Source organism: Choloepus didactylus, chromosome 19 (assembly GCF_015220235.1).
Source record: "Choloepus didactylus isolate mChoDid1 chromosome 19, mChoDid1.pri, whole genome shotgun sequence".
In the NCBI taxonomy this organism is placed as follows: Eukaryota; Metazoa; Chordata; class Mammalia; order Pilosa; family Megalonychidae; genus Choloepus; species Choloepus didactylus.
In genome coordinates, this window is record NC_051325.1 from 45,407,259 (window position 1) to 45,419,756 (window position 12,498).

At 39.9% G+C, this 12,498-nt stretch overlaps 1 protein-coding gene across 8 annotated transcripts in view; it reads right to left on the reverse strand.

Annotated features, from left to right (window-relative positions):
- CHD6 (chromodomain helicase DNA binding protein 6) overlaps positions 1-12,498 on the reverse strand; it is a 293,252-nt gene that overhangs the window by 133,415 nt on the left and 147,339 nt on the right. For all 8 annotated transcript variants that reach the window (XR_005213217.1, XM_037812432.1, XM_037812433.1 and 5 more), the window contains 2 exons: positions 921-983; positions 32-90 (listed from right to left, as the gene is read on the reverse strand). Coding sequence is in view for 7 of the 8 variants with exons in the window: in XM_037812432.1 (XP_037668360.1) it covers positions 32-90; positions 921-983 (122 nt within the window). In the remaining variant the exon portion in view is untranslated. The remainder of the gene's footprint in view (positions 1-31; positions 91-920; positions 984-12,498) is intronic.

The following is a 12,498-nucleotide window of genomic DNA, read 5'->3' on the forward strand; positions in this document are numbered from 1 at the left end:
CAAATACAAACAATTTATTAAAGAGACGTACAAATTTCTATATTTAACGTAGAATAGCTCCAAGTCAAATGGGGGTTCTCCTGGGTGAACCTGTAACAAACAACAAGCAAGTATCAGCTCAGATTCCTGGAAGATCATCCTCAGGTACCAAAAGAAAACAGGAAAATCAACACCTCTGTATGGCTTAGTAAAGATTTCTTCAGGGTTATTTATACTTTCCCATGTCTTTTTCGGACAGATATATAGATCAGGTTTTCCAAAGACCAAATACACAGCTATAAAGTAAAATATGGACACACATCCTCTTTGTGTCCTTCCAAGGTTTAGGATGGGGCAGGGTTCAGCCCAAACCCAAAGATGCCAAGGGCTCTGCAAGTGTCAGGACTAGAACCGGGTGCAAAAGTGGCACATGTACCTCTGATGGCTCTGAACTCTCATTCCCTAAACACCAGTAGTGGGCACTCTCAAAATAAGGAAATTTACTTTCACAATATCTGAAGGAAAGATGAAGCTATGCTCTCACCAGTACCACCACACTCTTCCACTGCAGGAATTTTATCTAGATGATACCTATAATGGCCCTGAGAATATCCTTATAACATAAAGAAAAAAACTCACAATGTTTCCATTAGGACTCTTTTTCTATCTCTTTGTCTTAATCCAGCAATTAAGGGATAAATAAATACCTTCTGCCAAGATCAAATTGGGGAAAATCTCAATTTAGTCCATAATATGATATTCAATAATTTTATGTCCTAAAATTCACTGTGGGGGTAAAAATAAGTGTTGACTAGTGAAACAATATTCTTGCCTAGTTCTCACTCCAAGAATGACAATTCAAGTTTCTCTGGCTAAGAAACTCTTCATGGAGGGTGTAATATCTGCCACTGATATAAAAGCTAGAAAAATGAGCCACTGACCTCTTGGACCATCTTAGATGCCAGGATCTTCTCAATGATGTTTGCATCATCTTCTGGAGGCTCCTGGAAACAGAGGTTAAGAAAAGAAAGAAAATTACTGGCAGTAAAGAATCCAAGAAAACAATCCCACAAGAAATTCTACAATAGGTACTACTTCACTCAAAAGTTCACTGTCATTAAGTACTAATACCTCCTTCCCATCAGCTAACAGATTTATCAAAAGATCACAAATATTCTGCAAAGTAAGACTGCAAAGCAGTGGAGTCTAACCTCTGGAACAATCCTATAACCTTCCCTCCCACATGTGCAGAGAAGTTACTCTGCTTTTCAGACCCTTGAGTTCAGATATGCCTTTAGATTCACTAAAATTGGTCCTAGGACTTCCTTTCTTTGCCAAAACTGCCTATGTATTGCTGCATAAAAATTTTAGGAGGCTGTAACAGAAAAGTTTTGGAGATGTTAATCTGAAGGTTCTGATTAGAAGTGTCTAGAAATTATTGGCCTTAACACTTCTTAGTTTCTAAATCTGTTAAAATAGGAGTGCAAAATATATATCTCACTGGATTACTGGGAGGATAAAATGGTTATGTTAAATATTTTTCAAATAGAAAGCGCTATGTAAATGTAACATATAATTATTCCCTACTAAATTTTACTCAACTTTCCCCTATGTACCTGAAAATGGCTTTCTGTTTCAATGGATCATCCTTTGAATGCAAATCACACCTGAATGCCAATTAATTCATTCCTTCCTACCCTGGATACACATCAAAATGTCTAGACTCCTAAACCCCATGAAATCTCTTTCTATATAATAAACTTAAGATGCAAAAGTCCTCAACAAAATACTTGCAAATTGAATCAAACTGCACATTAAAAGAATTATACACCATGATCAAGTGAGTTTTATCCCAGGTATATACAGGTGGTTCAACACAAGAAAATCAATTAATGTAATATACCACATTAACAAATTGAAGGAAAAGAACCACATGATCATCTTGATTGATGCAGAAAAGGCATTTGACAAAATTTAGCATCACTTCTTGATAAAACCACTTTGAAAGACAGGAAAAGAAGGGAACTTTTTCGACACAATGAAGTGCATATATGAGAAACCCACAGCTAACATCATACTCAATGGTAAAAGACTGAAAGCTTTCTCAGTGAGATCAGAAACAAGATAAGGATTCCCACTGTCACCACTCGTATTCAACATTGTGCTAGAAGTTCTAGTTAGAGCAATTAGATAAGAAAAAGAAAAAAAAGGCATCCAAAAATTGGAAAAGAAGTAAAATTTTCCCCATTTGAAGATGACATGATCCTAACCATTTCCGTTTCTGGAAAGTCCTTTAAAATCTACAACAAAGTTACTAGACCTAATAAACAAATTCTGCAAAGTGGCAGGATACAAGATTAACACGCAAAAATCAGTAATGTTTTTATACAGTAGTAATGAGCAATCTAAGGAGGAGATCAGGAAAAAAATTCCATTTACAATAGCAACTAAAAGAATCAAATATCTAGGAGAAAACGTAACTAAGATGTAAAAGACCTGGAGAACCTAAGATGGTGGCTAGGTGAGACAGGGCAAAAAACACCTCTGTGAAAAATACTAGATAAAAACCAGAAGGTGACCCAGAATACAGGTTTCAGCGATGCACTGGCTGGACAAGGTCTGCTAGAACCACAGGGGCCGTACACTTGGTGAAACCAGGAGTCTGCATTCTGTAACGAGTGAGTAAGCCGGCTGAAAGACCCAAGACCCATGGCAGCGCTGCGGTGTGGCAAAGCCAGGGGTTGGCGTTTGGAGACGGACTGGTTCTTTTTAAAAAAGGGGGGGGGGAACCCAGAAGCAGCTGCAGTTGCGATGGTGGGAATATGGCAGGAGTAGGCTGAGCCGGCCTCTCGGTGTCTGGTGTGGAGGATAGCCTGCGGCAGACTCCCTCAGGGCCAGGGGAGCAGAGGGGAGAGCCGGAAGGAGAAAGAAACCCCGCTGCTTGCAGCTGACCTCCCAGTGGGCTGGAGACACTCCTGCCTGAGGCCGTGCCCACAGCTCAGAGCCCCGCCAGTTGTCCCAGAGCTAGGAAAGAGGAACTGTGTGAGGAGTGGGGGGGGAGAAGTTGCGATGCCCCATTCAGCCCTCTTTGCATCAGGCAGAGAGTGCCCATGCACGGCCCGGCAGCCCGGGGCTTCCCTTGAGGGACGGCACACACTTGTGATGTAGCATGGCCTTCCCTCAGCAGAGGTCCTAGAAGATTACAGCTGAGAAGGGGGGCCCGCTTGGAAAACCCAGGGATGCTATATCAATGCCGGTGGTTTGTGGGTCAGCGACAGAGAGGGTCTGGGGCAGAACTGAAATGAAGGCTTAGACTCTTGCAGTGGCCTTGAATCTCCGGGAACACCTGGGGGGTTTGATTATTAAAGCTGCCCTGCCTCCCTAGCCACCTGGACACAAGCCCCACATTCAGGGTAGACGGCTCCAGCAACACACCCCAACTGAGTTCACCAACAAGAATCATTTCCTAACACACCACAGAGACAGAGTTGGGGAGAACTGACTTGAGGGGTATAGGTGACTCGCAGACACCATCTGCTAGTTAGTTAGAGAAAGTGTATGCTACCAGCTTGTATTTCTGAAAAATTACATTGGTTTTTTTTTTTTTTTTTTTTTTTACAACTTGAAAGAACCCTATCAAGCATAGCAAATGCCAAGAGGCAAAAAACAACAGAAAATCTTAATGCATATGATAAAACCAGACGATATGGAGAACCCAATTCCAAACACCCAAATCAAAATATCAGAAGAGACACAGAACTTGGCACAATTAATCAAAGAACGACAATCAAGGAATGAAAACATGGCAAAGGATATAAAGGACATGAAGAAGACCATGGCACAGGATATAAGGGACATAAAGAAGGCCTTAGAAAGGCATAAAGAAGACATTGCAAGAGTAAATAAAAAAAGAGAAGATCTTATGGAAATAGAAACTGTTGGCCAAATTAAAAAGACTCTGGATTCTCATAATACAAGATTAGAGGAAGGTGAACGACTCAGTGTCCTAGAAGTCCACAGAACAGAAAATGAAAGAACAAAAGGAAGAATGGAGAAAAAAATTGAAAAAATCGAAATGGATCTCAGGGATACGATAGATAAAATAAAACGTCCAAACTTAAGACTCATTGGTGTCCCAGAAGAGGAAGAGAAGGGTAAAGGTCTAGAAAGACTATTCAAAGAAATTGTTGAGGGAAAACTTCCCAAACCTTCTACACAATATAAATACACAAAGCATAAATGCCCAGAGAACTCCAAATAGAATAAATCCAAATAAACCCACTCCAAGACATATTCTGATCAGACTCTCAAATACTGAAGAGAAGGAGCAAGTTCTGAGAGCAGCAAGAGAAAAGTAATTCACCACATACAAAGGAAACAACATAAGACTAAGTTGTGACTACTCAGCAGCCACCATGGAGGTGAGAAGGCAGTGGCATGACATATTTAAAATTCTGAGAGAGAACAATTTCCAACCAAGAATACTTTATCCAGCAAAACTCTCCTTCAAATTTGAGGAAGAGCTTAAATTTTTCACAGACAAAAAAATGCTGAGAGACTTTGCCAATAAAAGATCTGCCCTATTTCAGATACTAAAGGGAGCCCTACTGACAGAGAAACAAAGAAAGGAGAAAGAGACGTAGAGAATTTTAACAGACATATATAGAACCTTACATCCCAAATCACCAGGACACTCATCTTTCTCTAGTGATCATGGATCTTCCCCCAGAATGGACCATATGCTGGGACATAAAACAAGCCTCAAGAAATTAAAAAAAAAAAAAAAAAAAAATTGAATATATTCAAAGCACATTCTTCGACCACAATGGAATACAAATATAAGTCAATAATTTTTGAATTGTAACTGCACTATTTACTTCCTACATGATATAAAATACACAAACTAATGACAAATCAGTGGTTTTGAACTCAATGTAAAATATGTAATTTTTGACAAGAATTATATAAAGATGGGGGAATGGAAGAGTATAGGAACATAGTTTATGTGTCCTATTGAAGTTAAGTTGGTATCAAAGAAAAATAAGAGTGTTACGGATTTAAGAGGTTAATTTTAAGCCCTACAGTAAACATAAAGAAATTATCAGAGAATATGACCATAGAGATGAAAAGTAGAGTATGGGTTAAGAGAAATGGGGGAAGGGGCAATGGGGAGTTAAGAAATGAGTGTGGAGTTGCTGTTTGAGGTGAAGGGAAATTTCTAGTAATGGATGGTGGGAAGGTCATCACATTACAACGTTCTAAATGTGATTAATCTCACTAATGGAATGCTAGAGAGGGGGTGAAATGGGAAGATTTATACTGTATATATGTTTCCACAATTGAAAAAAAAGACAGTCTAAATAGATGATAATTGAATGCCAAGGATGATCCTGGATGGGATCTGAGGATGGAGGAGAGGAGGCTCAAAGGGATACAGTTGAGACATAAGGAAAAAAAAAGGAAATACAGAATATAAGCTTTTTTTCAATGTTGAATCTCTTGTACTTCTTAGCTGCATTTAATGGGATTGCATAAAAGAATGTTCTTGTTCGTGGGAATTGTATATGTGAATTATAGTGTTTGTTCAAGGATGTGTGCAGCTAGCTCTCATATGTTCAGAAGACAGAGCAATAGATGATGGATGATAGGGAGGGAGGGAGGGAAAGAAATAGCGGTGTGACAGCATGTTAAAGTTGGTGGAGTGGGGTATCAGGGGAGGGGGTCAGGGTATGCTGGAGTTCTGTGTATGGGGCTTGAACAGTTTTTGCAACTGTTCCTATAACTTTAAATTTATTTCAAAAGAAAATTGAAAAAAAAAAAAAAGATGTAAGAGACCTGTAGGCAGAAAACTAAAAAGCAGTGTTAAAAGAAATCAAAGAAGACCTAAATAAATGGAAGAACATTCCACATTCATGGATTAAAAGACTAAATATGGTTAAGATATCAATTCTACTCAAATTCATTTACAGATTCAATGCAATAATCCTAATCAAAATTCCAACAGCCCTACTTTGAAGAACTGGAAAAACCAATTACCAAATTTATTTGGAATGATGTGGGGCCCCAAATAGCCAAAAACATCTTGAAAAAGGAAAATGAAGTTGGAGGATTCTCCCTTCCTGACTTTCAAGCATATTACAAAGATGTCTTGTCATGGTAAAAACAGTATGATATTGGCATCAAGACAGACGCACTGACCAGTGGAACTGAATTAAGAGTTCAGAAACAGATCCTTACGTCTGTAGTCAATTGATTTTTGACAAGGCTGCCAAGTCCACACAACTGGGACACAGCAGTCTCTTCAGCAAATGGTGCTGGAAGAACTGGATATCCATATCCAAAAGAATTAAAGAGGACCTCTATGTCACACCTTTTACAAAAATTAACTCAAAATGGAACAAAGACCTAAATATAAAAGTCAGAACCATAAAACTCCTAGAAGAAAATGCAGGGAAGCATCTTCAAGATCTTGTGGTAGGAGGTAGCTTAATCCTTGTGCCCAAAGCACGAGCAATGAAAGAAAAAATAAACAGAACTTCCTCAAAATGGAATACTTTTTGTGCTCAGAGGACTTTGTCAAGGTGAAAAAGTAGCCTATTTAATGGGAGAAGATATTTGGAAACCACATATCTGATAATCATTTAATATCCAGGATATATAAAGAAATCCTACAACTCAACAATAAAAAGATAAACAACCCAATTTAAAAATGAGCAAAAGACATGAAAATACTTTTTTTCAAAGAGGATATACAATTGGCTAAAAAGCATGTGAAAAGATGTTCAACATCACAAGTTATTAGTGAAAAGCAAATCAAAACTACAGTGAGATATCATTTCACACCTACTAGAATGGCCACTATTTTAAAAAATAACAGAAAACTGCAACTGCTGATGAGGACGGGGAGAAAATAGTAACACGTATTCACTGTTTTTGGGAAGGTAGAATGGCGTAGCTGCTGTGGAAGACAGTTCGGTGGTTCTTCAGGAAGCGAAGAATAGAACTGTCATATGATCCAGCAATCCCACTACTAGGTATATACTCAAAAGAAACATACATTTGCAAACGGATGTTCATAGTGGCATTGTTCATAATTGTCAAAAGATAGAAACAACCAGGTGTCCGTCAACTGATAAACAGATAAACAAAATGTGGTATATACACACAATGGAGTATCATGCAGCTGTAAGAAGAAATGATGTCATGACACATGTGACCAGACGGATGAACCTTGAAGATAATATGTTGAGTGAAATAAGTTAGACATTAAAGGACAAATATTGTATGACCTCAGTATTAGGAACTAAATAACTAGCAAACTCAAAAGTGTTAAGATCTAGAAGATAGATCACCAGAAGATAGAATAAGGGCAGAAAATGGGGCGTTGATACACAATTTGTGCAGAATATGTAATAAGGTTGATGGTAAACGTTTGGAAATACAGGTGATGGTAACACATTATAGTGAGTGTAATTAACAATGATGATATGTGGGTGCGATTGTGGTTGAAAGGGAAAGTTTAGGGTCATGTATGTCACTAGAAGGAAAGCAAGAGGATGAAACATGAAAATGTATAATATAGTGAACCCTCTGGAGGGCAAAAATGTTCTAGAATTGATTGTGGTGATGAGTGACAACTCTGTGAATTTACTAGAAGATACTGATTGTAAACTTTAGATGGACTGTATGGTATATGAATCTATCTCGATAAAACTGCCAAAAAAATGTTTTTTGGAATTTATCCTTTGTTTTGTTTTGTTTTCAGACAGTGAGTTTGCCTGCCATGACGTCTTAACTGGAAGAGGAGACTCCCCAACATTAACTCTTTATCACTTTATCCCTAGGGCCCAGTTTTTGGGTCTCTTCTCTTTTCCAGATATTCTGATTCTTTTGGTGATCTCATCCAATCTTATGGTTTAAAATACTGGCTACATTGTGATGTCTCCCAAATTTACACAGCCAGCTCAGAATCTCTCCCATGACTCCAGATTCATGTATCTAATTCATGTATCTGACATTTCCATTTGAAAATCTAATTGCTATTTCAAACATAAAGTGTCCAAAAACCAAACTCTTGATCTCCTAGCCAACCTCCCACCCTTATCCCTTCTACCTATAGTTTTCCCCATCTGCATTCAAGGGATCTTCTTTCTTCTAGGTGCTCAGGTCAAAAATCTTGGTATAATCCTCAACTCCTTTGTTTTCTTTCTATACATCATATCTGATTGCCCAAGAAATCCTGTTGGCTCTACCTTCAAAATATGTCCAGAATCCAGGCAATTCTAACCACCTCGACTGCTTCTACCCTAGTCTAAAATTCCTTCATTTCTCACCCAGATTATTCCCAATGGCCTCCTAACTAGTTTCCCTGCTTTAAACGTTGTCCCAAAAGTCTACTATAAATACAACATTCAAAATGATCCTTTTTATTATGTCACTACTCTGCTTCTCACTGAACTCAGAGTAAAAGACAAAGATACAGCAATGGTCTAAAAACACCTAAAAGACCTATCCCCAGCCTCCCACCTCATACACACCAAGCATGCTTCTACCTTAAGGACTTTGCAAACTATTCCCTCTGTCTGAAATGTTCTTCCTCTCTGGATGACTCCTTCCTTCTTTTACCTCCTTGAATTCTTTGCTCAAATGTTACCTTTATAGTGAAGCCAACTCTGATCACTCTATTTAAAACTGCAGCCCTCATTCCTGAATTCCATATCACCCTTATTCTAAAATTTTTTTCATAGCACTTACCACCATTGACATACTATATTATGTAATTTACTTACTTGTTAAATGCTTTGCCAGCCTCTCCCTAGGTATTTCTACCCTTTGAAAGTTTTGAGCTTAGCCCGTTCCGTTGGCCTCCCATGCCATGTAGGTTCAAATTCTGGCAAACGTCTGGAGAGAGACTGGCTGAGTATTTTGTTCCAGACCTCATCTCTGTTGTAGTCTTCCTCTACATGAAGTCAGAAACTTTTGCATCTTTGGTTGCTTGAGGTTCTCTAGCACCTAGAATACTACTTGGCATGTAGTAAGCGCTCAACAAATATTTTTGAATAAATAAATGTCAAGAGATTTTGCAATATGATACAACAAGAAAACAAAGCAAGTGCCAGGGAACACAGAAGCCAGAGCACTTGAGTGAATTTGGAAAAGCTTTGGAAGTGAAGTGACATCTGAGCTAGATTTCTGTTAGCCAACACTGAAGTTTCATAATTGGGACTACCAATTACATATACATACACATTGAAAGGCATGTAGATTCTTCCTCTATAGTAGAATGGTTCAAATATTCTATTATTCTTACCTAACATGAATAATAAATAAAGATGGTTTCTTATGGCAGGATTTTGATTGCTATTCAGAGTATTTTACCAGTATTGAATCCAAAGAAATTTTAATACATGGATGAAGAAAGCCCAGGACTTGACTCTGAGTATTAAGAGAATGGAGGGTTTAAAGTATTCATCATTATAGAAAATTTTCAAGTAAAAATGAAGGAAATTAAAACAAAATTTCAATTTATTTTTTGACATTGGTTAAAGATTAGGGGTGAAGACCAGCATTAAGGAATCAAGTGAGACTGCAGGAAAGATGGCAGCTTAAGGAGGTGTGGGATTTAGTTCGTCCTCTAGGACAGCCAGTAAATAGCTAGGAATTGTCTAGAACAACTGTTTGGGGGACATCCATGACCAGACGCACATCATACACCAGCCTGGAACCAGTGGAAGGGCCAAGATCACAGCACAAACTTTAAGTCTTCCATGCTGTGTTGGCTGGTGCCCCTACCCCACTGGCACAGCAGGCTGTCTTGGAGTCTCCCCTCAGTGGCAAACAGAAGCCCTCTCTACTAGGAGCAAGGGAATGAGAGCTCAATCGAGTTCCAATTGTGTATTTGTTTAAAAAATTCACACTGCTGAATACTAGCTCCAAGCACAGATAAATCTCAAATGCAAACAAGAAAGTTACTGGGAGATCTACAGCAGTCCACCCCCTGTAGGAAGGAGGCAGAGCTGAAGAGGAAAAAAATCAAAAAGCAAAACAAAACAAAAACAGCAACAACAGAGGATTTTAGGGTTGGCTGAGCTCAGAATACTGGAAAACGGCTGTGTCTCAAGAAAAAAGGCATATAGAGCCAAGTACCAATTCCAGATCTTCATTGGTGAGCCCAGGAACCTGGGAACCGGCTCTGAGAAGGATCTTTTTTCTTTCCTTTTCCTCTTTCTTTTTTTTTTTTTTTTTAGCAGCCCATTAAAGAATGCAGCAGGTATTCTCAGTTTTCAGCCCTACCCCAGGCAAAGGTTGAATTAAGAAATGCCTGACAGGACAGGGGGCAAGATGGCGGACTGGTGAGCTGTATCTTTTAGTTACTCCTCCAGGAAAGTAGGTAGAAAGCCAGGAACTGCGTGGACTGGACACCACAGAGCAATCTGACTTTGGGCATACTTCATATAACACTCATGAAAACGTGGAACTGCTGGGATCAGCGAAATCTGTAAGTTTTTGTGGACAGGGGACCCGCACCCCTCCCTGCCAGGCTCAGTCCCGTGGGAGGAGGGGCTGTCAGCTCCAGGAAGGAGAAGGGAGAACTGCAGTGGCAGCCCTTATCAGAAACTCATTCTACTGATCCAAACTCCAACCATAGATAGACTGAGACCAGACACCAGAGAATCTGAGAGCAGCCAGCCCAGCAGAGAGGAGACAGGCATAGAAAAAAACAACAGGAAAAACTCCAAAATAAAAGCGGAGGATTTTTGGAGTTCTGGTGAACATAGAAAGGGGAAGGGCAGAGCTCAGGCCCTGAGGCTCATATGCAAATCCCGAAGAAAAGCTGATCTCTCTGCCCTGTGGACCTTTCCCAGATAACCCAGTGTGACGGAAGTGCTTCAAATAACAGGCACACACAACAAAACTGGGTGTGGACATTAGCCTTCCCTGCAACCTCAGCTGATTGTCCCAGAGTTGGGAAGGTGGAGCAGTGTGAATTAACAAAGCCCCATTCAGCCATCATTTCAGCAGACTGGGAGCCTCCCTACACAGCCCAGCAGCCCAGAACTGCCCTGCGGGGACGGCACTCACCTGTGACACAGCACAGTCATCCCTCAACAGAGGACCCGGAGTGCACAGCCTGGAAGAGGGGCCCACTTGCAAGTCTCAGGAGCCATACGCCAATACCAAGGACTTGTGGGTCAGTGGCAGAGACAAACTGTGGCAGGACTGAACTGAAGGATTAGACTATTGCAGCAGCTTTAAAACTCTAGGATCACCAGGGAGATTTGATTGTTAGAGCCACCCCCCCTCCCTGACTGCCCAGAAACACGCCCCATATACAGGGCAGGCAACACCAACTACACACGCAAGCTTGGTACACCAATTGGGTCCCACAAGACTCACTCCCCCACTCACCAAAAAGGCTACGCAAGGGAGAACTGGCTTGTGGAGCACAGGTGGCTCGTGGCGCCACCTGCTGGTTACTTAGAGAAAGTGTACTCCACGAAGCTGTAGATCTGATAAATTAGAGATAAGGACTTCAATTGGTCTACAAATCCTAAAAGAACCCTATCAAGTTCAGCAAATGCCAAGAGGCCAAAAACAACAGAAAATTATAAAGCATATGAAAAAACCAGACGATATGGATAACCCAAGCCCAAGCACCCAAATCAAAAGATCCGAAGAGACACAGCACCTAGAGCAGCTACTCAAAGAACTAAAGATGAACAATGAGACCATAGTACGCGATACAAAGGATATCAAGAAGACCCTAGAAGAGCATAAAGAAGACATTGTAAGACTAAATAAAAAAATGGATGATCTTATGGAAATTAAAGAAACTGTTGACCAAATTAAAAAGATTCTGGACACTCATAGTACAAGACTAGAGGAAGTTGAACAACGAATCAGTGACCTGGAAGATGACAGAATGGAAAATGAAAGCATAAAAGAAAGAATGGGGAAAAAAATTGAAAAACTCGAAATGGACCTCAGGGATATGATAGATAATATGAAACGTCCGAATATAAGACTCATTGGTGTCCCAGAAGGGGAAGAAAAGGGTAAAGGTCTAGGAAGAGTATTCAAAGAAATTGTTGGGGAAAACTTCCCAAATCTTCTAAACAACATAAATACACAAATCATAAATGCTCAGCGAACTCCAAATAGAATAAATCCAAAAAAACCCACTCCGAGACATATACTGATCACACTGTCAAACATAGAAGAGAAGGAGCAAGTTCTGAAAGCAGCAAGAGAAAAGCAATTCACCACATACAAAGGAAACAGCATAAGACTAAGTAGTGACTACTCAGCAGCCACCATGGAGGCGAGAAGGCAGTGGCACGATATATTTAAAATTCTGAGTGAGAGGAATTTCCAGCCAAGAATACTTTATCCAGCAAAGCTCTCCTTCAAATTTGAGGGAGAGCTTAAATTTTTCACAGACAAAGAAATGCTGAGAGAATTTGCTAACAAGAGACCTGCCCTACTGGAGATACTAAACGGAGACCTACAGACAGAGAA